This window comes from Coturnix japonica, chromosome Z, assembly GCF_054131305.1.
Source record: "Coturnix japonica strain WE chromosome Z, WE-NBRP24, whole genome shotgun sequence".
NCBI classification, from domain to species: Eukaryota; Metazoa; Chordata; class Aves; order Galliformes; family Phasianidae; genus Coturnix; species Coturnix japonica.
Window position 1 is genome coordinate 5059543 of NC_140702.1, and position 25331 is coordinate 5084873.

General features: G+C 51.9%; 5 protein-coding genes across 6 annotated transcripts; 3 read left to right on the forward strand and 2 right to left on the reverse strand.

Annotated features, from left to right (window-relative positions):
• Positions 1–750: 750 nt before the first annotated feature.
• On the forward strand, positions 751–4114 carry LOC146753667 (obscurin-like). Of its 2 annotated transcripts, XM_085529468.1 has the most exons (4): positions 751–1012; positions 1223–1489; positions 2478–2744; positions 3387–4114. In XM_085529468.1, the coding sequence occupies exons 2-4, from the start codon at positions 1405–1407 to the stop codon at positions 3719–3721; spliced, it is 687 nt and encodes a 228-aa protein (XP_085385594.1). In that variant the 5' UTR covers positions 751–1012; positions 1223–1404; the 3' UTR covers positions 3722–4114. The 2 variants fall into 2 exon arrangements, with proteins under 2 accessions (XP_085385594.1, XP_085385595.1); XM_085529469.1 differs by lacking the exon at positions 751–1012 and having other exon boundaries at positions 1395–1482.
• Positions 4115–10669: 6555 nt separating this feature from the next.
• On the reverse strand, positions 10670–12479 carry LOC116654333 (uncharacterized). Its single transcript, XM_085530707.1, has 3 exons — positions 11254–12479; positions 11084–11155; positions 10670–10979 (listed from the first exon to the last, which is right to left on the reverse strand). The coding sequence occupies exons 1-3, from the start codon at positions 12449–12451 to the stop codon at positions 10756–10758; spliced, it is 1494 nt and encodes a 497-aa protein (XP_085386833.1). The 5' UTR covers positions 12452–12479; the 3' UTR covers positions 10670–10755.
• Positions 12480–12759: 280 nt separating this feature from the next.
• Positions 12760–14876, forward strand: LOC146753668 (uncharacterized). Its single transcript, XM_085530708.1, has 7 exons — positions 12760–12847; positions 13099–13170; positions 13438–13509; positions 13628–13699; positions 13789–13866; positions 14024–14137; positions 14294–14876. Exons 1-7 carry the CDS (start codon positions 12760–12762, stop codon positions 14437–14439), a joined length of 642 nt encoding a protein of 213 aa, XP_085386834.1. The 3' UTR covers positions 14440–14876.
• A 6339-nt stretch (positions 14877–21215) lies between these two features.
• On the reverse strand, positions 21216–23081 carry LOC146753669 (uncharacterized). Its single transcript, XM_085529410.1, has 4 exons — positions 21889–23081; positions 21712–21774; positions 21546–21617; positions 21216–21439 (listed from the first exon to the last, which is right to left on the reverse strand). The coding sequence occupies exons 1-4, from the start codon at positions 22946–22948 to the stop codon at positions 21216–21218; spliced, it is 1419 nt and encodes a 472-aa protein (XP_085385536.1). The 5' UTR covers positions 22949–23081.
• A 138-nt stretch (positions 23082–23219) lies between these two features.
• On the forward strand, positions 23220–24664 carry LOC146753670 (uncharacterized). Its single transcript, XM_085529411.1, has 6 exons — positions 23220–23344; positions 23596–23667; positions 23936–24007; positions 24126–24197; positions 24287–24364; positions 24522–24664. The coding sequence occupies exons 1-6, from the start codon at positions 23257–23259 to the stop codon at positions 24662–24664; spliced, it is 525 nt and encodes a 174-aa protein (XP_085385537.1). The 5' UTR covers positions 23220–23256.
• The last annotated feature ends 667 nt before the right edge of the window (positions 24665–25331 follow it).

Here is a 25331-nt window from a genome sequence, read left to right on the forward strand (position 1 = left end):
TCAGTTCTCAATTGGCAAATCCAAATCCACAGCCAATCTGCTCGTCAGAGGTAACATATTCTGGCTTGGTTTACATCACGAAGATGAAGAATTAATTAACGTACAGTCTTCCTTCACTGGGGTCTTTGCAATGTGGTGTGTGTGTCTGGAGGGTCTGCTCCATTTCCAGTTCAAATTCATTGGACACTGAATGAGACAGCTGCATCTGAGTAAAAGATGTGTTTGAATAGTTGTGATGTGCTTACTATTCAGATCTAAAGAGCTGAGGTTTTGACCATGGCTATAGCAAAGAAGTCAAATCCGGTGAAATTAGTTGTATTTCTGAACTAGACAAGTGTAAGTTTGGTAGCACCTAAATTTGTTGCAGTTTGTCATTGATTTCTTCTGAAAGAAACTTCCAGGCTTTTTATCAGCTGTTTTCCCGTTGCAGCGTAAGAGTCTCCATTCACATCCTAAAGTACTTGTTATATTTTCAACTCACTCTTATTTGAATAAAAGCCTCAACTGGGAGCAGTTTAATAAGCACAGAACAAGAGCTGGACCTTGCATTTGGTAGATAATATACAGTATTACTTTATAGAAATGTAGTCAATGGCATTCCCTATAGGCAATCGTTTGTTTTATCTTTAGAGTGGTTCAAACAACCATTGTGAAGATGAAATTAATTGGGATGGAATACACACAAGAGACTTTCCTCTTCTTCCAATTGTCCTCATCCTTTCTTCTCTTCCACCCCTGCTTTGCAGATTACCATATACAAATCACCAGGAAGTTGGAGGACAAGACAGCTTTGGAACATCATTCTGTCATCCTGTCCTGTGACTTCAGGCCTTCTCAAAGGTTGTGAAATGTTTCAAGGGCCACACACCCATCGAGCCCTCTGAGAAATACAAGATCAAGAGGGATAAGCATTCAGCAGAGCTCAAGATTCTGAAGCTGAAGCCCGATGATGCTGGTGTGTACAAGTGCAAGGCAGGAATTGCAGAGACTGAGGCCACGCTGACAGCTGAAGGTATGAGCAGGGAGGGTGGCCTCTTCCATGTCCTATTTCACCTCTGATTTCTCTTCTCTTGGTTGATTTCTGCCGTTCTCTCCTGCTAACTTTATAAATGTATAATCTTCACTGAGAAGATTACACAAAGATCATCTAGTCTAACCATTCTACCACATCCCAGTATGATTTATAGTAACAGTGGTAACAGTTCACCTTGTTTCCCCACAGCCCGCAATGTAGAAGTAACGAAGCACCTGCCGGATGTGGAAATTGAAGAAGAGAGCTCTGCTGTCTTCTCCTGCGAGCTGTCCCATGATGACGAGGATGTGGAATGTTTTCTGAATGGCAGCCTCCTTTACACCAACAATTACAATGACATCAAGAACGTTGGCAATTGCTGCACACTGACAATGAAGCAGGTTAAGCCTGAGGATGCTGGCACAGTGACAGTGAAGTCAGACAAGGTGTCAGAAGGCGCGCGCCTGAAGGTGAGAGGTGGGTCTGATCACAGCCCTCCTGGATGTAAGAGATGCTAAGGAGCTCCAGTTCATTCTATTGTGCAGCAATCCTGCTTCTAAAGCTCACCTCTCTGGGGTGACAAGTCATCAGGGGCTTTCTTCCAGTGGAAGGTTCCAATGCAGCAGATATCAACGAAGGAGGATGGTTTTGGTGTCCTGCCAAAGCATTCCATTGCTTTTTATCATCGTTTTACTTAACACAAGGAGAGTTACAAGAGCAGTTTCTTTTACTGCTTCAGTAACATGCAGTGTCAGTGCTGTTGCCCCAAGGATTTATGACTGCTGGGAGAGATCATTCAGTGTGTGTTTTGCCTCTGGAATGACTAATGACCAGGCTGTGAGCAACCCGATCTAGCTGTGAATGTCCCTGTTTATTGCAGGGGAGCTGGGCTAGATGGCCTTTAAGGGTCTCTTCCAATTCTAAGGATACTGTGATTCTAATCTGCTCTCCCCAGCAATTAAGCTCTTTTACTCTATGCACTCAGAGTTTGAAGGATTTCCTCTTTCTCCTTTCCTTTGCATTTGGTGGATGTTTTTTCCCCAGTATAAACATCTGATGTGTGAAATAGAAGATAGATAAAAGGAGTCAATAAAAGAGGAAAATCAAAAGTGTTCAGCAGCTTATCCTCTTAATCCTGTGGCCTGCTGTATGAGCTCTGCTCCATGTGAGGGCAGAAAAAAGCCAGCTCTCCAGCTTTAGAAGAGCTGCATCCCAATAACTTCATATGATATCAGTCCCACCCACAGCAATGCAGGCTGTCCCTCCTGTTCCCTGTATTCTCCTACTGATTAGTTCAGAATTCCTTAAAGCGCATTCTGTCAAGAAACATGAAACCGCTTTAGGTTCTATATTGGTGTTGTCAGTACTGGTAAAGATTTATTGATCTCTCCTTTAAAAGCTGAAAGCAACTGGAAATGTCTCAACTTCTGTATCACGTTGTTCTGTTTTGCCTGTTTAATTGCAGAGAAGCCTGCTGTCTTCATGAAGTCCTTGGATGATGTTTTTGGTGAGGAGCGGGGTGTGATTAAATTGGAATGTGAAGTCTCTAAAGAGAAGGTCAAACCAGTGTGGAAAAAGGACGGTGATTTGCTCACTTCTGGCAACAAGTATGAGCCGGTACAGTCTGGGAAGACCCTATGTCTCCTTCTCCATGACCTCGAGAAGTCAGATGCAGGTTTCTATACCTGTGATATTGGCACTGATGTTGCCAAGTCAAAGGTCAGCGTTCAGGGTAAGTACTGTGGAAAGTGAAGGAGTGCTGAAAGCACATTCAGTGTGGTCACTATGTCTTACACCTATTCCCCCACGAGCCTTAATTGTTTCTACAATAGAACTGTATTACTGCAATGTAGCGCAGTGATGTCTGGAAAATTCCCATTGCTTTTGAAGTAAATGTATCTCCTTTTGCCATGAAAATCACCAAACACGTCAAGAATGTCCTGGAAATGTTTCCTTTCTAAACATCCCTAAAATGGAGAAATGGTTTGAACACCAGTTGGGGTAGGATGGTAACAAAAGAGCTAATAGAAACAGTTAATTTCTTGTCATAGGCAAAACCCTTTTTCTCACCCAGCTTCCTAGAGTTGTCCTCTCTGTTAGGTTTTCCCTCTGTAGCTCATTGAATCTTCATTGTGATCAATGGACTGAGCTGCTCTCCTTGTAGTTCTTCCAGAGCAAAGCCAAGAGATTCACGTCTCTTTTTTTTATAGCTTTCTGGTAATTCTGAGAGGAGAATATCTTAGAGAATACATCAGTGAGGAACGCAGCCATGTTCTGCAAATCCTGAGTTAAAACACCAGTCCTGCTACTCACGTCAGTCACAAATGCCTTTTCTCCATATAAACCTCATACTAACCTATCTCTTATCTTCCAGAGCTGAATATTGGCATTAGCAAACGGCTGAAAAACACTGAAATCCAGGAGGGAGAAGATTGCACTTTTGAATGCATTCTGTCCCATGAAAGCATTGATGAGTTCAAGTGGACACTGAATGGAAGCAGAGTGGAAAGCGGTGGGCGATTTAAAGCTTCTAACGTGGGTCGGAAATATACTCTCCTTATCAAAAGTGTGACTCCTACTGACGCTGGGGAAGTCGTTTTTATTGCCCGTGGTCTAACCTCCAAAGCCTCTCTGTCTGTGAAAGGTAATGAGATGGGAGAGATTCTGGGGTCTGATTCCTTCAACTGTCTTCTGATAAGATTGTCGTGAGAGCTAACTCATAATATGGTTAAAGTGAATAGCAACCTTCTACTTGAACCTTGAAGCACTGAGAATTTCTCTTAAAAATAAGTAAAAGGAGGAACCATTTTACACAAATGTGAGAACTACCCAAAGCACTGGGGTAGTGTTGGAAATGGGCATCTCACTCCAGCTTGTTCCATTACCAGTAAATCAGGAATGATCTGTTGAGGGAACTGTGGGAGCAAATATCCTCTAAGTATAAGCTGAAGGGATGGCCTTCACATCATCTAGCTGTACAACAAATTCCTATCTAGAACATGTGCATCTGAGAGCATCATCCGAGGCTCCCAGTGTGATGAGTGGAGAGAAGAAAGAGGCAGTTTTCAGACATGGTTCATCATCCTCAATGGGGTAGATTTAAGAGAGAATAAATGGTGCCTTGAATTCTATTGTCTGTACTTTGCAGATTACTGCTGGCTGTAGGATGGCCTCTGTTGCAAATGCCTCTCTAACTTATCTCCAGCATGTAGATGTGTGTATTTTGAGAGAGGCATCCTACCCTAAGTGTATGTTACTCAAAAAGCATGTTTTCTTTCAGAAAAACCTACTGAGGTAACAAAACAGCTGGAGGATAAGACAGCAGCAGCAGGGCAGGACATCAGCCTGAGCCGTGAGCTGTCGAAACCAGATGTGAACATCAGTTGGTACAAGGATGGCAAAGCAATCAGAAAAAGCCAGAAGTACGACTTGCAGCAGGAGGGAACTGGGGCCATTCTGATCATCCATGACTCTACCGCCAAGGACAGCGGGGAGTACACCTGTGAGACAGAGGACTCTGAAACAAAAGCCAGGGTCACTGCAAGGTGAGTTGAAAAGCACACTGGGGATGGCATGTAGAGAAGTCGAGGTAAATATCTGCAGCCTGTGGGTGATGTTTTCTCTTCTGTTTCCTTGAGCGGGATCAGTTCTTAGTTTTCAGAAAATATGATGGATTAAAATCTTTTCCTTAAAATAATCTGGAAACTGAATGATTCTCCAGTGTGATGTGGATCTGGGCAGCCTGGTCTGGTGGTTGGTGACCCCTTGGCAGGGGCTTTAAAACTAGATGATCTTTGAGGTCCTTTTCAACCCAGGCCATTCTATGATTCTCTGATCATTCTATGATTCTATGATCTTGGGTGTTAGTGAGCCAAGAAAATATGGCAATCTGAATTAGTCTATATTGAATATGTGTAATCTAAACTATATGCAGTTGATCAGATGAGATCCTACCAGCGCATGTATAATGGTATTAAACTTTCCAGATATCTTCTGGAATGATCAAGCCTATGTAAATGGGTGGACTCTGTGGACTTCTTAGATTCTTTGCATCTCTATGTGATGTTCTAGAAGTGAGGGCAAAGGAGATTCAGGACACCTCTGTATGCTTGAGACTTGTTGGGGTAACAAATCCCTTTGTCCCACACCCTCATCCCCCTCTTTTCCTTCCAGAAAATCCTAATTACTTTATCAAGGAACTTTCAGATCTGAAAACTGAAGAAAGTGGAACTACAATTTTTTCATTTCAGTGCGAGAAATGCTCATACACCGTCATATGGAGGAAAGGCATTGCTGAGCTCAGGCCTGGCAGGAAATACGAGATGGCACAGAAAGGATGAGACCTGCAGCTGAGCATAAGAAATCTGGAGAAAAGTGACAGTGACGTGTACACCTGTGACATTGGTGATGCCCAGTCCAGAGCCAAGCTGGTTGTACAAGGTATGTGTGAGAGCCATGTGACTGCACATCCTGTTTCTCCACTCCCAAGACATTATCCTGGTAGAATTTGTACATTTATGGCAGGTCTTTGGGGCTGCAGCTGTCTGGCCTGAATAGCGGTTCACAAGCCATGCACAGAGCGAGCTACATGGAAAGGGAATGAACTACCAAGTAGAACAGTGCCATTGAGAACTTTATGTATCATTTAAAAACCAAAAATGCTGATGTACGGTGAGGCTGGTGACCCAGAAATCAGTGTGAACTTTTTATCTCTGACCTTTCTGAGTTAAAAATAGTCCTCCAAAGTTCCGGGCAAAAATTCCCTGATGCTGCATTCTGGGTAGTTGTCACAGTTTAAACAAAAATCTACCTGTGTCCGTGACAGGGGGGGCTGTGGGCAACAAGGTGCTAGAAGGAGCTAAACCTCTGTCCCAACTGCTTCAGAAGAAGCTTGAATCCCCTCATACACGGCTAAGATCTCCTTCTTAGTTGGAGTGTAGCACTCCTTGGACCCTTTATATGCTCGACTCCAAAATCCCAGGGGTCGGCCTCGGGTCTCTCCTGAAGCTCTTTGCCACAAACTCCAAGTGGGACCTTTCTCTCCAGCAGCAGTGTAGAGGATGTTCTTCACATTCTGTCCTGTCCGTACTGGCCCCAAGGCCACGGCATGGGCTATCTCTTGTTTTATCTGCTCAAAAGCCTGCTGCTGCTCAGGACCCCATGAGAAATTATTCTTCTTCCATGTTACCTGATAGAGGGGGCTCACTATGTGGCTGTAGTTTGGGACATGCATTCTCCAAAAGCCCACTACTCCCAGAAAAGATTGGGTCTCTGTCTTGTTGGTGGGCGGAGACATAGCAGTGATTTTGTCAATCACATCTGCTGGGATGTGACGATGTCCATCTTGCCATTTTACACCTAAGAACTGAATTTTCTGGGCAGGCCCCTTCACCTTGCTGCTCTTAATGGCAAAACCAGCTTGCAAAAGAATTTGGATTATCTGTTTTCCTTTCTTGAAAACCTCTGCTGCTGTATGGCCCCACACGACAATATCATCAATATACTGCAAGTGTTCGGGAGCATTACCCTGTTCCAAGACAGCTTGGATCAACCCATGGAAATGTTTGGGCTGTTCTTCCACCCTTGGGGTAAACAGTTCCAGGTATACTGAACAGCTCTCCAGGTAAAAGCAAACTGTGGCCTACATTTTGCAGCCAATGGGATGGAAAAGTAGGCATTAGCAATGTCAATGATGACAAACCACCTTGCTTCTTTTGACTCCAGTTCATACTGGAGTTCTATCATATCTGGTACAGCAGCACTCAATGGAGGTGTGACTTCATTCTGGCCACGGTAATCCACCGTCAGCCTCCATTCTTCACTGGCTTTACGCACTGGCCATATGGGGCTGTTAAAAGGCGAGTGAGTTTTGCTAATCACTCCCTGATTCTCTAATTGGCGAATTAGCTTGTGAATGGGGAACAATGAGTCCCTATTGGTGCGGTACTGCTGTCTTGTACCACTTTGGTGGCAATTGGTACCTCTTGGTCTTTTACCTGGAGCGACCCCACAGCAGAAGGATCTTCTGACAGACCAGGTAAAGCTGACAGCTGCTTAACATAATTTGTGTTAACAGCAGCTATCCCAAAGGCCCATCAATACCCCCTTGGGATCCTTAAAATATCCCATCCTAAGGTAATCGATACCCAAAATACTTGGAGCCTCTGGACCAGTCACAATAGGGTGTTTTTGCCAGTTTTTACCAGTGAGGCTTATTTTGGCCTCCAACATAGTCAATTCTTGGGAACCCCCAGTCACTCCATGGATATCTATTGTTTGTGTCCCTTGGTGACTTGAGGGCATTAGGGTGCATTGTGCACCAGTGTCCACCAAGGCTTTATATTTCTGTGATTGTGATGTGCCAGGCCACCTAATCCACACAGCCCAGTATACTCTATTGTCCCTTTTCCCTGCCCTGGCTGGTGGCAGGGCCCCTCTATTGGTTACCTCGATGGCTTGCAGCAACTGGAACTTTCCCCCTTTTGGAAGAGTTCGCCTTGGTGGTTGTTTTGCATTGTAATTCTTTCACTCGTGACTGAAGTGCAGAAGTGGATGAATTAAACTACTTCTTCATATCCTTCTCATGATTACACTGTAAATACAACAAAACAAAACGCATGGTCTTATTGTTGTCATTTGCTTGAATACGAGGACGTCTCTTTTTTATGGTTGAGATTTTCGATGATATGGGTCAGGAGGAACTCACGTTGTTTAGCTTTCTCAATAGACGATCGTGGGAATCCTGGTCTCCATCATCCGGTACCACCGTGGATTCTTGTACATAAGGCACAAGTGAAAGAATTACAATGCAAAACAACCACCAAGGTGAACTCTTCCAAAAGGGGGAAAGTTCCAGTTGCTGCAAGCCACTGAGGTAACCAATAAAGGGTCTGGGAACCAAGGACACAGCTTTTGTGTCACTCACCCACCTGTGTCACCTGCAATGAGGTAGATGTCATTTTGCTGGAGTCCTTCAATTCCATGTCCATCATGGACAATGCTGCGAGAAAGCAGCGGTGAGCTAAAGCGGGCAGCGATGGGGCTGAATGGGGCCGGGTAATGTCCCGTCCTTTGGGGGTGGGCACAAAACAGCCGCATTTCCACCTTTCAGCCCCGAAATCTCCCAGTTCCCACCCAGCCCCATCCCGGTACCGAGCAGCGCTGCGTGTCATGGCCGGGAATAGCACGGGAGAGCTGCCAGCCCCACTGAGTAAAGCGTGGAGTCATCGCGACTGCGCTCCAAACGCCTGACATCACCACGACCCCTCCCCCGAAAACATAAAGACCCCCCAAAAAACATAAAGACCCCAAAAAGAGGTGCTCGGTGCCGCTCCTCACTCTTCCCACACCAATAGGAGCAGGGGGTTGGTTTGCTCTGGACAGGGCAGCATCCTTCGGATCCCCCCATCCCATCCATCCCATCCCATAATATCCCATCCACCCCATCCCATCCATCCCATCTCATAATATCCCATCCCATCCAATCTCCATCCTTCTTCCTATCCCCACTGCATCCCATTCTCATTCCACCCCCATCCTCTTCTTCACCCCCATCCATCCCCATTATCCCCATTCCATCCTCGCTCTCATTCCATCCTTATCTCCAACCTATCCCCATTCCCATTTCATCTTCCCATTATCCCATCCTCATCTCCACCCCCATCCCACCCCATCCTTATTCCCATCCCATCCCCATCCCACCTCATTCCATTCCATCTCCATCCCATCCTCTCCCACCCCATTGCACTCCCATCCCATCCCATCCCATCCCAATCTCCCCCTGATCCCATCATCTCCCTGTGGGCTGCAGCCGGGATATAGGGACAATTCTGCCCCATGACCCCCCCAGACCCTAAACTCATCCCTCCAGGAGGTGCTGGGAGGAGCAGCGCGGTGCTGTGCAGTGTGTTATGTGTGTTATGGGGCTGGGGATGAAGGCTGAGGATGACTCATCCCCACTCAGAGAAGTGGCTTGTGTGGCAGCTCTCGTGTGTGTGCCATTGACTCTTTCCTTACCGGAACCTAAGGGAGTTTTGGGGCTCAGCACTGAATGACTGGGCCGGGTTTTCCAGAGTCCCCGGGGCTTTGGGGACATCACTGTGTCACCGTGTCCCCATGTCCTGGTGCTGATGGGTCTCTGCTCCTTTCTTTCCCCTTGTTGTACTTAGGATTGATCCCCAGCTTGGTGCCTTGTCCCTGGAGCTCTGCCTCATTCATGGCAACTTAATGGGACAAACAGAGCCACTAGTTCCCTCTTGTTGATCTATAGAACATCCCGAGTACCCAGCATGACTCTGCTGATGGGGACCCTGCTCCAGGTTGGTTGGGAGTCCCCACATCTGGAACCAGCTGTAAATAGGGGACAGCAGCAGGACGGGGGGGGCTGCTGCAGCACCTATGGGTGCCCAACCCCTTGACATCCCATCAGAGAACCCCCTTATCTGCCCCCCCTAAAAAATCCCCCAGTGACTCATTTGGGGCCCAAAAGGCAAAAAAAGCAGAAGCTTGGAAGGGGGGAGGGGGGTTTAATGGGGGACCCTTTGCTCCTCTCCCCATTTAGGGGCAAGAAAAGGGGGGGCAGAAGGGTGGGAGGAAATGGGGGGCTGAGATCCCCCAAAAGCCAGAGGGGGAGAAAGGAGAAGGAGAAGTGGAGGGGGGGGGCACGGATGAGGACACTTGGAGGGTGACATTAACCCTTTGGTTCCAGGAAGGGAACGCTCAGCTTTGACTCAGAGTGAAAACCATCCCCGTCCCGCTGTGATGCTCACCCAAAGCTTCTGCCCTGAAGCTCTCAACCTGCCCCGTGCCTCAGTTTCCCCTCGTGTGATGCCACCACCCCCTGCCCCTTCAAAGCACCTACGGTGAGTTAGTGGGTACAAATGAGGGGACCCCATCGGGCTGGGGATGCATCACACCCAGGGGGGAGCTGAGCAGCACTGAGGGGTATCAGCTCCAAGGGGAAAGCCTCCCCCCATGGAAAGAATGGGCTTTTCACTGCCTTGGGGCTGATGTTGGAGGGCATTAATGAGGTTAAAACCTGCTGCCTGATACTGCCTGAACCCCCCCAGTGCTGCCCAAAGCTCCCCAGTGCCCCCTGCTGCTCCTATTGCCTCCCAGTATCAGCATCAACCTCCGTGTGCAAAATCAGTGCCCCCCAGCGCTGTCTGTGTCCATCTTTAACCTCCCAGTGCCACCAGGTCAACACTCAGTGTATGACCATCTCCTTCCCCAGGCACAAAACAAGGCGATGGGGGCATTGGAAGCAGCAGAATTGATGCACGACATCAGTGAGGAGCTGCAGCTCATGGCTCAATGCAACCACAACCAGCATCCCTGGAGGTGGGTGTTGGGGTCTGGGGGGGCTTCGGTGCTGCAGGAAGGAGTACAGGTGTAGCCAAGTGAATACGAAGCATTTAATTTAATTAATTTAATTAAATGTAATTTAACAGAAAGTAACACAGTTTAACATAACAGAATTAAACGTAAAGTAACATAGTTTAACACAACAGAATTTAATGTAATAGAAACCAATATAAAATATCATAAAATAACATAATAAAATAGAGTCCAAGGTGTTGTTGGTGGACAGCCCAGGTTTGGAGGTGTAGGGCTGGGGCTGATGTTGGAGCCCCTGGAGCGCTGCTGCTGCAGGAGCCGGCGAGGAGCCCAGGGCTACAGGGATCCTTAACTGTTGGCTATGGCCGTGTCTCCTGCTGCACCACATGGGCTGTTTCCAGCTTCTCCTAGCGCCGGCGCTTTGGGTCTGGAGCATCCTGGCCCTGAGGCAGCTTCCTCTTTGTGGCCTGGATGCTGCCATTGCACAGGGCTGTCGGCGCATGCAGCTCAGTTGGGCTGGGGACAGCTGGGTTTGGTGGCTGCGTGGCATTAATACAATGCAGCAGCTCTGCCCTGCTCTGGCTGTCCAGGTCCTGGTTCTGCTGGGGGACCTCCTGAAGACTCGCCACTTCTGAAAAGCCAAGAACATCCCCAGATGATGATCACAGCCTTCCCACAGCCACTCGGTGCAGACACCCCCCCGCCCCCCAGCAGCTCTGAAGCCTCCAAACTCACCTCTGTTGAGCCACGTGAGCAGATCATCCATGTCAGAGATGTCATCCTGGATCTCAGTGTTGGCTGCTGCTGCTGGAAAAGCAAGAACATCCCCAGTGGGTCAACACCAGCCTTCCCACAGCCACTCAGTGCCAACACCTCCCTTCGAGCTCTACAGCCCCCAGACTCACAGCTGTTCATCGATGTCAGGAGTTTGTTGATGTCCTCCGGGATGTCTGAGCTTGTTGTCGCTGCTGGAAAAGCAAGAACATCCTCATTGGGGCAATGCCAGCTTGTGGCAATGCCAGCTTTCCCACAGCCACCCGGTGCGGACAGCCTGCAACCCACCCTGCAGCCCCCAAACTCACCACCTGATCCTGGTGCTGCGGTGCTGCAGGTGAGTTGAGCCGTGGTGGGTTTGGGGCTCACGTCGGTGGGTGCTGAGTTCTTCTGGTCCTCTTTGCGCACCACAGCATCTCCGAGCGGCTGACCTTCCTGTGCCCGGCGGGTGCGCAGGGAGCAGCGCATGGTGATCACCTGATGCTGCCGTGGTGCTTTGCGGACCTTTTTGTGAGGGCGGCTGGGGGTCTGCAGTGGGCAGCTGCCTGCAGGCTGTGGGGGCTTCCCATGCAGCCTGGCCCCAGGCCGCAGCCCCATCAGCTGCTGGGGCTGCAGTGTCCCTGCCCACTGGGCATGTTGCCAGTATTGGGCAAGGGCATTTGGTGGAGGCATGCCCGGCTTCATCCCCCCAGGGAGGAGCAGCAGGAGGGGTAACTCCTGCCCCTCAGCTGGGAGCTGACCCACAACAATGGGGACGACCCCAGGTGGCAGCTGGACGTTTGGGGGCTGCCCCCCACGTGGCAGCTGGGCCACATTTAATGGCAGCCCCCCAGGTGGGAGCTGGACGATGTTTGGGGGCAGCCCCCCAGGTGGCAGCTGGGTCACATTTAGGGGCATCCCCGCAGGTGGCAGCTGGATGACAGTCTGGGGCTGCCCCCCAGGTAGGAGCTGGACCACACTTTGGGGCTGCCCCCCAGGTGGCAGCTGGGCCACGTTAGTGGGCAGCCCCCCAGGTAGGATCTGGATGACAGTTTGGGGCTGTAACCCAGCTGGCAGCTGGACCATGTTTAGGGGTAGCCCCCCAGGTGGCAGCTGGAGCACATTTGGGGGCATCGCCCCAGGAGGCAGCTGCGCTCCCTGTCTCTGGACCCCTCTTACCCATGGCTGGGCAGAGGCCTGAGGTCCCACGAAGGTGACAGTGGGGACAGAGACAAGTTGCAGTGGCACCTCCACTGCTCTGCTGTTGGTGGAATTCATCACAGCAGTGTCCGGTGGAGTGAAAAAGGATGCAAATAAAGCAGCGTCAAGTGTCGGAATCTCCGTCACCATCAACTGAGGAATTCTCTCTGTGGGGAAATGCCCAAATAGAGACTGGGGTGAGATCTGGGGCACTGGGATCACTTGGAGGGTCGCAGTGGAGGAGCAGGAGGAGCCTGCTGCCTTACCTGCCGTGGCAGATCGAAAGTGGCAGCGGGGATTCCGTCACCGCTGAGGTCAGCCCCTCTCCTCTGAGCTCACAGTGCCCCTCTGTGACGTTACCCCTGGTGTCACATGCACTGCTCGGTTCCTGCCCCATCACCGGCATTTGCTGTGGCTGCGATCGTGGTGGAGACAGCGTTAGATTAGTGTGGAGAGCTATGGCCTCTGCCCGTCTCATCATCCTCCTCCTTTTGGCCACAGTGTTTTGGAAAGTCAATGATGCTGAATGGCAAGAACCAGGACCAGGTGGGTGGCAAAGCTGAGCAGAATGGGGGGCAAGAAATCAGGCTGTGTCCCCATGGCCATTGCATGGGGGACGTGCTGGGCAGGGGAAGAGCCAGGCAGGTTTTTCCTCCTGCGCTGTAGCATCTCCTTCCTTTGTGCCCATCAAAGACCTGCAGTAAGAAGGGCCTGAATGGCCAAATGCCGCTCCATGTGGAACAAGATGGCATAGCACACGTTTAATGGAATTTTCTCTCCTCTGTTTCTTATTGCAGATAATTACCCGGGTTCATTTAACGCAGTTCCCTGGTCGGATGGTGCTTCTGTTCCTGAGGTGGAACCCAGAGGTGATTGCAAGCGCACAGCCTTGGGGCCTCCCCCTCTTCTTTTCCTCTATTCCCTTTCCGTCCCCTTCTCCTCCCTGTCTCCAAAAAGCTCCATACGGGGATTATTGTGCCTCAGCACGGTGCCACTGCAGGCACCCAGCAGCTATGGCGGAGATGCTGCTGTGTGGAACGGAGAGAAGGGTGCTGTGTAGTCATCCCCTGTTGTTCCCATCTGAAGATGGAGATGGACGTGTTTGACACGAGCTGCTCTGTTCTGTTTGGTTACAGGTGTGAGTGGAGGTGAATGGGATGCAGAATCTCAGCCGCCTCCTGCAGCAGAACCTAGAGTGGATGGTATGGGTAAGTGAGAGCACAGAGCTGCATGTGCCCCGTCCCTGCACCACCCTGGCACCAGTTGTGCCGTTCCGCAGTGATATGGATTGCAGTGTATGATGGAAAGCTCTCATGGTTCTTGTAGAAGTGCCTCCAGAGAGTTCCGTGCCAAAGCCGAAGTTGGATGACGTGCTGGTGCCCCGCTGGTATCCCAGTGGTGAGTAGTCTGTCTGGATGGACTTCCCCAAAGAGCGCTCAGTTCAATGGCTGGTGTGTCTGAAACGTGCCCTGCTTCGTTCTGTGCAGGCCCTGTCAGACAGATGGGGAAGCTGAGAAGAATTTCACCTAGGATGAAGACAATGATGAAACAAAATGAAGTGCCTGGTGGGTCTATTTCTGTCAGTTCCCTGAACTGGGAAACTGACCAACATATACATACGCAAAATACTGATGCCTTTGGAGAAGTAATGCCTCCTGAGGATGTCCTCCTCCTGACAAGGGCAGATATTGACAGTCCCACTCTGCTGCCTTCTTTCTAAAGAGATCAATGGAGATTCTGTAGATGAGCCTGTGCTTCAGCAGGGCAGCAGCCGCACGCAGCCCATCTACACCTTCCCTGAGGACACGAAGGAAATGAGAGCAGCTTGCGCCGAAGGTGAAGGCCGTGCAGAGCTCTGTGGCTGACGGTCGGAGCTTCTGTTGTTGCGTTTCCTTTTTGTGGCCTCCCAGAACATTTTATGGCAAACTCAGAGCTCTGCTGAGATCGCCTGCTGGGCACGAGGCGCAGCATTGACCACAGGTGTTCTTTCAGGTACAGCTGATGAAGAAGCCACCTATGGAGTCCCCCAGAGAGAGATCCCTATGTTCTGTTTGAAAGGCGCCTTTATGGTTTTGGTTACGGCGCTGCTGTTAGTAATCTGCGGCTACATTTGCAACTGGTGGCGGAAGAGCAAGTAACACCAGTGAGTAGCTCTCCCACCCCCATCCCAGCACGCTCTTTATTCCAGTGCTGCTCTGAGAGGAAGAAGATCGGGGGATTCTTCCATTGCCCTCAGCAGCTCCCATCTCTGCAGGCGCCTCATGGAAGCAGAAAGCTCGCTGTTCTGCCTATGATCAATCATATGCTCTCGGATGGGACCAGTGGTTTTAAACATCTAGATATTCTACCTGGATGCCACCCCCCCGGCCACCACCCCCACCTCCATCATACAGGGGATGGTAGTGGCCTTCCCTCCCTGCAGTCTGTGACAACATCACCCTCCTGGGACAACAGCTTCTGCCATCAGCTGTGACTGTCAGGGTTTCTATTGCAATTATCAAATAAATCAATTAAAACATCATTACTGTGCTGTTTGTGTCAATTTTGGGGGAGTCCTCCAAGAGTCACCTGTTGAGAGAGGAGGAGGCCTGGCTGTATCTGTGCAGGCTGTGAAATGCCCATAGGAAATGGCTTCTGCTCTGGAGGGAAAGGAGCTCCTCATGGGGGGAGATGATGGGACAAAGGGGGATGGGTTCAATGGAAAGGAGGGGAGGTTCTTCAGAGGGCTCAGAGGACATGAGAGCAGCTGGTGCCGCAGGTGAAGGCCGTGCAGAGCTCTGTGACTGACAATCAGAGCTTCTGTTGTGGCAGAGCTCTGCTGAGATCGCCTGCTGGGCACGAGGTGAAGCACTGACCAGTGTTGTTCCTTCAGGTGCAGGTGATAAAGGAGCCACCAATGGGGTCCTCGTGAGAGATGTCCCCACACACTGTTTGAAAGGCATTATGTGTTTGTTCCCGTGCTGCTGGCAATAATAGCATGCTGTATTTGCATCCAGCCTTGGAGGCAGAAACACCATTGAGTTGCTCCCCCATCCCAGCACACTCTTTATTCCAGCGCTGCTCCAGGAGGAAGAAGATCGGGAGATTCTTCCATTGCCCTCAGCAGCTCCCATCTCTGCAGGTGCCTCATGGAATCAGCCACAGCCCGCAGTGCAGACAGACGGACTCTTCCTTCCACACAGTAAACTGAACTGGATCGAGAACAACTCTCATGAGTGTCTCAGTGTCATATGGGAGTAGAGGACACGGAGCCATGAGCGCCTCAAAGACACTCATTGTCACTGGGGATCTCAACCCCCTTTTCTCAATCACTTCTGCCAGCCCAGTGACTGCTTTGGGTCCAAGAGCTCCACACCGGCCCCTCCTGTCTAACAACCATCGGGAAAATGGTCCAGCCTCGCTCCTTAAGCCCCAACCCTCACATTGCTTCATGAATCTCGGTCCCATCGCTGGGTTTGGGCGATCGCCTTCGCTCCCCCACAGCTCCCCATCTCTGGTCAGACGGGACTGACTGGATGGGGCCAGACAGTTCATTTCTTTCCTCCCCTGTCTTGGGATGAGATCCCTCCCCCTTGTGACCGTGCTCCCTGTCCATTGGCCGCTCCCAACTGCTCTGCACCCCCCGAACCAGAGTCGTCCCGTTGTGAGGAGTGAAAGCCCCGCACGGAGCGGAACAGGTGACGAGATGAGGGCGGTGCCTCAGAGGATGGCGCGACTCGCCCCGTCTTGTCCGGAGCCGTTGGGCCGTTGCGGGTGCAGCTGTGGGGGCCGCCGCCATTTTGTGTCCGGACTCAGTGCAGAAAGGCAGAGCTGCTGCCCCTCCCACGGCCCCCAACGGCTCCAAATCGAGACCCACAGCCCCTCTTGAAGCGTCTCCATCTGTTTCTCCTCCCCAGCCGCTTTAAGCGCCCTTGGGCTCAAACCCCACGTTGTTAATTCCCCCGCCTTGTGCATGGCTCTGTGGGATCGGGCAGCAGTGAGAGTCCCACCGCACCGAGTGGAGCAGATCGATGGGGCAGGGTAAAGACTGCTCCTTCTCCAAGCAGGAGAGAACGGCAGCAATGTCCTTCTTAGAACCTTCCAACCCACCGATGCCTTTGGAGAAGTAATGACTCCTGAGGATGTCCTCCTCCTGACAAGGGCAGATATTGACAGTCAAATTCTGCTGCTATCCCAATGGTGGATAGTTTGTCTAGAAGGACTTGCCCAAAGAGCGCTCAGTTCAATGCGTGGTGTGTCTGAAACGTGCCCTGCTTCGTTCTGTGCAGGCCCTGTCAGACGGATGGGGAAGCTGGCAAGATTTTCACCAAGGATGAGGATGATGATGAGACAAAATGAAGTGCCTGGTGGGTCTATTTCTGTCAGTTACCTGAATTGAGAAACTGACCTACATACATGCGTGGAAAATGCCAATGCTTTTGGAGAAGTAATGCCTCCTGAGGATGTCCTCCTGCTGACAAGGGCAGTCCCTTTTTTTAATTACAGTCCCACTCTGCTGCCTTCTTTCTAAAGAGATCAATGCAGATTCCGTAGACAAGCCCGTATTTCAGCAGGGCAGCAGCCGCACGCAGCCCATCTACACCTTCCATGAGGGCACAGAGGAAATGAGAGCAGCTGGCACCGCAGGTGAAGGCTGTGCAGAGCTCTGTGGCTGACGGTCGGAGCTTCTGTTGTGGCAGAGCTCTGCTGAGATCGCCTGCTGAGCAAGAGGTGAAGCACTGATGCTGCCGTGGTGCTTTGCGGACCTTTTTGTGAGGGCGGCTGGGGGTCTGCAGTGGGCAGCTGCCTGCAGGCTGTGGAGGCTTCCCATGCAACACGGCCCCAGGCCGCAGCCCCATCGGCTGCTGGGGCTGCAGTGTCCCTGCCTGCTGGGGATGTTGCCAGTGTTGGGCAAGGGCATTTGGGGGAGGCATGCCCGGCTTCATCCCCCCAGGGAGGAGCAGCAGGAGGGGTTACTCCTGGCCATCAGCTGGGAGCTGACCCACAACCATGGGGACAACCCCAGGTGGCAGCTGGACAACGTTGGAAGCTGCCCCCCACATTGCAGCTGGTGCAGACAATAGTGCAGACAATGGAGTTAAAAGGCATGGAGAGGGGTGGGGAGATGCTGCCTCTCTCAAGTGCCTGTATACCAACGTGCGAAGCATGGGGAATAAACAGGAAGAATTGGAGCTCTGTGTGCGGTCAAGTGGCCATGATCTCATTGCGATCACGGAGACGTGGTGGGATAGCTCGCATGACTGGAATGTTGTCATGGAGGGCTATGTGCTTTTTAGGAAAGATTGGCTGGCAAGGCGGGGTGGTGGAGTTGCTCTTTATGTGAGAGAGCAGCTAGAATGTATTGAACTCCACCTGGGCAAGAGTAATGTAGAAGTTGAGAGCTTGTGGGTGAGAATCAAGGGCCAGTCTGGCAAAGGGGACACTGTTGTGGGTGTGTACTACAGGCTTCCTGATCAGGAGGAGGAGGTTGTTGAGGCCTTCCATAAGCAACTAGAAATAGCGGCACGCTCCCAGGCACTGGTACATATGGGGGATTTCAATTATCCAGATATTTGCTGGACGACCAACACAGCCAGGCATTCACGGTCCAGACAATTCTTGCAGTGCATTGAAGATAACTTCCTCATGCAGGTGGTAGAGGAACCGACGCGGGGTGGGGCATTGCTGGACCTTATTCTCACCAATAAGGAAGGACTTGTTAAGGAAGTAAAAGTTGTGGGCAGCTTGGGATGTAGTGACCATGAGATGGTGGAGTTCGAGATCCTGAGTGGAGGAAGCAAAGCAAAAAGTAGGATTGCTACCCTGGACTTCAGGAGAGCCAACTTTGATCTCCTTCGGGACCTACTTGGGGCTATCCCGTGGGCCAGGGTGCTAGAAGGCAAGGGGGCCTGTGAGAGCTGGTTAGCGTTTAAACGGCTCTTCTTCCAAGCTCAGGATCGGTGCATCCCTGTGACTAAGAAATTGGGAAAAGATGCAAGGAGACCTGCGTGGATGAGTAAGGAGCTCATGTGCAAGCTCCGCGGAAAGAAGAAAGTACATGATATGTGGAAGAAGGGTCTGGCCACTTGGGAACAATACAAGAATGTAGTCAGGGACTGCAGAGATGCAACCAGGAAGGCCAAAGCCCACCTGGAGTTGAATCTAGCTAAGGAGATAAAGAATAATAAAAAAGGCTTTTTTAAATACGTTAACAGCAAAAGGAAGGCTAGGGAGAATGTGGGCCCCATACTAAGTGAGGGGGGCGCTCTGGTAACAGGGGATGCTGAGAATGTGGAAATACTGAATGCCTTCTTTGCTTCTGTCTTTAGTGAAAGGGCTCTCCCTCAGGAATCCCGGACCCTGAAGGTTGATGAGAGAGTCTGGGGAATGGGAGATTTCCCTTTAGTCAGGGAAGAGGTGGTCCGTGAGTGCCTAGGAAACATTAAGGTCCATAAATCCATGGGACCTGATGGGGTGCATCCGCGGGTGCTGAGAGAGCTGGCGGAAGTCATTGCTGAGCCACTCTCTGTAATCTTTCAGAGGTCTTGGAGAACTGGGGAGGTGCCTGAAGACTGGAGGACGACCAGTGTCACTCCAGTCTTCAAAAAGGGCAAGAAGGAAGACCCGGGTAACTATAGGCCAGTCAGCCTCACCTCTGTCCCAGGGAAGGTGATGGAACAGCTTGTGCTGGATGCCATCTCCAGACAACTGGGTGATAAGGAGGTTATCATGAGTACTCAGCATGGGTTCACCAAGGGTAGGTCGTGCTTGACCAACCTGGTGGCCTTTTATGAAGATGTCACTAGCTGGGTGGACAGGGGGAGGGCGGTAGTTGTAGTCTACCTTGAGTTCAGTAAGGCTTTTGATACTGTCCCCCATGACATCCTTATAACAAAGCTGAGGAAGTATGGGATAGATGAGTGGACGGTGAAGTGGGTTGTGAATTGGCTGACTGGCAGAGTGCAGAGGGTTGTTGTTGGCGGTGCAGTGTCTGGCTGGAGGCCTGTAACTAGTGGCGTCCCTCAGGGGTCTGTGCTGGGTCCGGTCTTGTTCAACATCTTCATCAACAACCTTGATGAAGGGATAGTGACCACCCTCAGCAAGTTTGCTGATGACACGAAGTTGAGAGGATTGGCTGACACGCCTGAAGGCTGTGCTGCCATTCAGCGAGACCTGGACAGGCTGGAGAGCTGGGCAGTAAGAAACCGGATGAGGTTTAACAAAAGCAAGTGTAGAGTCTTGCACCTGGGTAGAAATAATTGCATGCACCAGTACAGGCTGGGGGAAGACCTGCTGGAGAGGAGCTCTGCTGAGAGGGACCTGTGCGTCCTGGTGGACGACAGATTAACCATGAGCCAGCAGTGTGCCCTTGTAGCCAAAAAAGCCAATCGCATACTGCGGTGTATTAAAAAGAGCGTGTCCAGCAGGTCGAAGGAGGTGATCCTCCCCCTCTACTCTGCCCTGGTGAGGCCTCATCTGGAATACTGTGTCCAGTTCTGGGCTCCCAGTACAAAAAAGACAGGGATCTCTTGGAAAGAGTCCAGCGGAGGGCCACTAAGATGCTGAAGGGCCTGGAGCATCTCCCCTATGAGGAGAGACTTAGGGAACTGGGTCTGTTTAGCCTTGAGAAAAGAAGACTGAGAGGGGACTTGATCCAGGTTTATAAATACCTGAGGTGTGGGAGCCATAGTGGTGAGTCTGGTCTCTTTTCAGTAGTGTGTGGGGACAGGACTAGGGGTAATGGGATGAAAGTACAGCATAGGAAGTTCCGCACAAATGTGCGGAAGAACTTCTTTACAGTGAGGGTGACGGAGCACTGGAACAGGCTGCCCAGGGAGGTGGTGGAGTCTCCTTCTCTGGAGATATTTAAGACCCGCCTGGACGCCTTCCTGTGTGACATGGTGTAGGGAGCCTGCTTTGGCAGGGGGGTTGGCCTCAATGATCTCTAGAGGTCCCTTCCAACCCCTACAATTCTGTGATTCTGTGATTCTGTGATCACATTTGGGGTAGCCCCACAGGTGGCAGCTGGGTCACATTTAGGGGCAGCCCCCAGGTGGCTGCTGGAGCACACTTTGTGGCAGCCACCCAGCTGGCAACTGGACCACGTTTGGGGCTGCCCCCCAGGTGGCAGCTGCGCTCCCTGTCTCTGCACACCTCGTACCCATGGCTGGGCAGAGGCCTGAGGTCCCACGAAGATGACAGTGGGGACAGGGACGGGTTGCAGTGGCACCACCACTGCTCTGCTGATGTTGGAATTCACCACTGGGCTCAACTGCCAGGACGTCTTGTCCGGATGTCGTCCCCCCCCCCCATTCCCGCCAGCCCCATCTACCCACCAGAAAGACCCCGCCGACCGCCATCTCCACCCCCACCCCCACCTCCATCCTATAGGGGATGGTTACGGCCTTCCCTCCCTGAAGTTGGTGACCGCATCACTCTCCTGGGACAACAGCTTCTGCAATCAGCTGTGGCTGTCAGGGTTTCTATTGCAGTTATCAAAGAAATAAATTAAAACATCATTTCCTTACATGTGCCCCATCCCTGCACCATCCCCTGGCACCAGTTGCACCGTTCCGCAGTGACACAGATTGCAGTGTATGATGGAAAGCTCTCATGGTACGAAGCATTTAATAGTTTAAATTAATTTAATGTAATTTAACAGAAAGTAACAGAGTTTAACATAACAGAATTTAACATAAAATAACATAAAATAAACCAACATAAAGTACCATAAAATAACAATCTAATAGAGTCAAAGTCCAAGGTGTTGTTGGTGGACAGCCCAGGTTTGGAGGTGTAGGGCTGGGGCTGATGTTGGAGCCCCTGGAGCGCTGCTGCTGCAGGAGCCGGCGAGGAGCCCAGGGCTACAGGGATCCTTAACTGTTGGCTATGGCCGTGTCTCCTGCTGCACCACATGGGCTGTTTCCAGCTTCTCCTAGCGCCGGCGCTTTGGGTCTGGAGCATCCTGGCCCTGAGGCAGCTTCCTCTTTGTGGCCTGGATGCTGCCATTGCACAGGGCTGTCGGCGCATGCAGCTCAGTTGGGCTGGGGACAGCTGGGCTTGGTGGCTGCGTGGGATTAATACAATGCAGCAGCTCTGCCCTGCTCTGGCTGTCCAGGTCCTGGTTCTGCTGGGGGACCTCCTGAAGACTCGCCACTTCTGAAAAGCCAAGAACATCCCCAGATGATGATCACAGCCTTCCCAAAGCCACTAGTTGCAGACACCCCCCCCCCCCCCCCAGCAGCTCTGAAACCTCCAAACTCACCTCTGTTGAGCCACATGAGCAGATCATCCATGTCGGAGATGTCATCCTGGATCTCAGTGTTGGCTGCTGCTGCTGGAAAAGCAAGAACCCAGTGGGTCAACACCAGCCTTCCCACAGCCACTCAGTGCCAACACCCCCCTTTGAGCTCTATAGCCCCCAGACTCACAGCTGTTCATCGATGTCAGGAGTTCGTTGATGTCCTCCGGGATGTCTGAGCTTGTTGTCGCTGCTGGAAAAGCAAGAACATCCTCATTGGGGCAATGCCAGCTTGTGGCAATGCCAGCTTTCCCACAGCCACCCGGTGCGGACAGCCTGCAACCCACCCTGCAGCCCCCAAACTCACCACCTGATCCTGGTGCTGCGGTGCTGCAGGTGAGTTGAGCCGTGGTGGGTTTGGGGCTCACGTCGGTGGGTGCTGAGTTCTTCTGGTCCTCTTTGCGCACCACAGCATCTCCGAGCGGCTGACCTTCCTGTGCCCGGCGGGTGCGCAGGGAGCAGCGCATGGTGATCACCTGATGCTGCCGTGGTGGTGCTTTGCGGACCTTTTTGTGAGGGCGGCTGGGGGTCTGCAGTGGGCAGCTGCCTGCAGGCTGTGGGGGTTTCCCATGCAGCCTGGCCCCAGGCCGCAGCCCCATCGGCTGCTGGGGCTGCAGTGTCCCTGCCCGCTGGGGATGTTGCCAGTGTTGGGCAGGGGCATTTGGGGGAGGCATGCCCGGCTTCATCCCCCCAGGGAGGAGCAGCAGGAGGGGTAACTCCTGCCCCTCAGCTGGGAGCTGACCCACAACCATGGGGACGACCCCAGGTGGCAGCTGGACGTTTGGGGGCTGCCCCCCACGTGGCAGCTGGGCCACATTTAATGGCAGCCCCCCAGGTGGGAGCTGGACGATGTTTGGGGGCAGCCCCCCAGGTGGCAGCTGGGTCACATTTAGGGGCATCCCCGCAGGTGGCAGCTGGATGACAGTCTGGGGCTGCCCCCCAGGTAGGAGCTGGACCAAACTTTGGGGCTGCCCCCCAGGTGGCAGCTGGGCCACGTTAGTGGGCAGCCCCCCAGGTAGGATCTGGATGACAGTTTGGGGCTGTAACCCAGCTGGCAGCTGGACCATGTTTGGGGGTAGCCCCCCAGGTGGCAGCTGGGCCACATTTAGGGGCAGCCCCCCAGGTGGCAGCTGGAGCACATCTGGGGGCATCGCCCCAGGAGGCAGCTGCGCTGCCTGTCTCTGGACCCCTCTTACCCATGGCTGGGCAGAGGCCTGAGGTCCCACGAAGGTGACAGTGGGGACAGAGACAAGTTGCAGTGGCACCTCCACTGCTCTGCTGTTGGTGGAATTCATCACAGCAGTGTCCGGTGGAGTGAAAAAGGATGCAAATAAAGCAGCGTCAAGTGTCAGAATCTCCGTCACCATCAACTGAGGAATTCTCTCTGTGGGGAAATGCCCAAATAGAGACTGGGGTGAGATCTGGGGCACTGGGATCACTTGGAGGGTCGCAGTGGAGGAGCAGGAGGAGCCTGCTGCCTTACCTGCCGTGGCAGATCGAAAGTGGCAGCGGGGATTCCGTCACCGCTGAGGTCAGCCCCTCTCCTCTGAGCTCACATTGCCCCTCTGTGATGTTACCCCTGGTGTTACATGCACTGCTCGGTTCCTGCCCCATCACCGGCATTTGCTGTGGCTGCGATCGTGGTGGAGACAGCGTGAGATTAGTGTGGAGAGCTATGGCCTCTGCCCGTCTCATCATCCTCCTCCTTTTGGCCACAGTGTTTTGGAAAGTCAATGATGCTGAATGGCAAGAACCAGGACCAGGTGGGTGGCAAAGCTGAGCAGAATGGGGGGCAAGAAATCAGGCTGTGTCCCCATAGCCATTGCATGGGGGACGTGCTGGGCAGGGGAAGAGCCAGTCAGGTTTTTCCTCCTGCACTGTAGCATCTCCTTCCTTTGTGCCCATCAAAGACCTGCAGTAAGAAGGGCCTGAATGGCCAAATGCCGCTCTATGTGGAACAAGATGGCATTGCACACGTTTAATGGAATTTTCTCTCCTCTGTTTCTTATTGTAGATAATTACCCGGGTTCATTTAATGCGGTTCCCTGGTCGGATGGTGCTTCTGTTCCTGAGGTGGAACCCAGAGGTGATTGCAAGCACACAGCCTTGGGGGGCTCCCCCTCTTCTTTTCCTCTATTCCCTTTCCGTCCCCTTCTCCTCCCTGTCTCCAAAAAGCTCCACACGGGGATTATTGTGCCTCAGCACGGTGCCACTGCAGGCACCCAGCAGCTATGGCGGAGATGCTGCTGTGTGGAACGGAGAGAAGGGTGCCGTGTAGTCATCCCCTGTTGTTCCCATCTGAAGATGGAGATGAACGTGTTTGAGACGAGCTGCTCTGTTCTGTTTGGTTACAGGTGTGAGTGGAGGTGAATGGGATGCAGAATCTCAGCCGCCTCCTGCAGCAGAACCTAGAGTGGATGGTATGGGTAAGTGAGAGCACAGAGCTGCATGTGCCCCATCCCTGCACCACCCTGGCACCAGTTGTGCCGTTCCGCAGTGATATGGATTGCAGTGTATGATGGAAAGCTCTCATGGTTCTTGTAGAAGTGCTTCCAGAGAGTTCCGTGCCAAAGCCAAAGTTGGATGACGTGCTGGTGCCCCGCTGGTATCCCAGTGGTGAGTAGTCTGTCTGGATGGACTTCCCCAAAGAGCGCTCAGTTCAATGGCTGGTGTGTCTGAAACGTGCCCTGCTTCGTTCTGTGCAGGCCCTGTCAGACAGATGGGGAAGCTGAGAAGAATTTCACCTAGGATGAAGACAATGATGAAACAAAATGAAGTGCCTGGTGGGTCTATTTCTGTCAGTTCCCTGAACTGGGAAACTGACCGACATATACATACGCAAAATACTGATGTCTTTGGAGAAGTAATGCCTCCTGAGGATGTCCTCCTCCTGACAAGGGCAGATATTGACAGTCCCACTCTGCTGCCTTCTTTCTAAAGAGATCAATGGAGATTCTGTAGATGAGCCTGTGCTTCAGCAGCGAAGCAGCGACACGCAGCCCATCTACACCTTCCCTGAGGACACGAAGGAAATGAGAGCAGCTTGCGCCGAAGGTGAAGGCCGTGCAGAGCTCTGTGGCTGACGGTCAGAGCTTCTGTTGTTGCATTTCCTTTTTGTGGCCTCCCGGAACATTTTATGGCAAACTCAGAGCTCTGCTGAGATCGCCTGCTGGGCATGAGGCGCAGCATTGACCACAGGTGTTCTTTCAGGTACAGCTGATGAAGAAGCCACCAATGGGGTCCCCGAGAGAGAGATCCCTATGTTCTGTTTGAAAGGCGCCTTTATGGTTTTTGTTACGGCGCTGCTGTTAGTAATCTGCGGCTACATTTTCAACTGGTGGCGGAAGAGGCAGAAACGCCAGTGAGTAGCTCTCCCACCCCCATCCCAGCATGCTCTTTATTCCAGTGCTGCTCTGAGAGGAAGAAGATCGGGGGATTCTTCCATTGCCCTCAGCAGCTCCCATCTCTGCAGGCGCCGCAAGGAAGCAGAAAGCTCGCTGTTCTGCCTATGATCGATCATATGCTCTCGGATGGGACCAGTGGTTTTAAACATCTAGATATTCTACCTGGATGCCACCCCCCCGGCCACCACCCCCACCTCCATCATACAGGGGATGGTAGTGGCCTTCCCTCCCTGCAGTCTGTGACAACATCACCCTCCTGGGACAACAGCTTCTGCCATCAGCTGTGACTGTCAAAGTTTCTATTGCAATTATCAAATAAATCAATTAAAACATCATTACTGTGCTG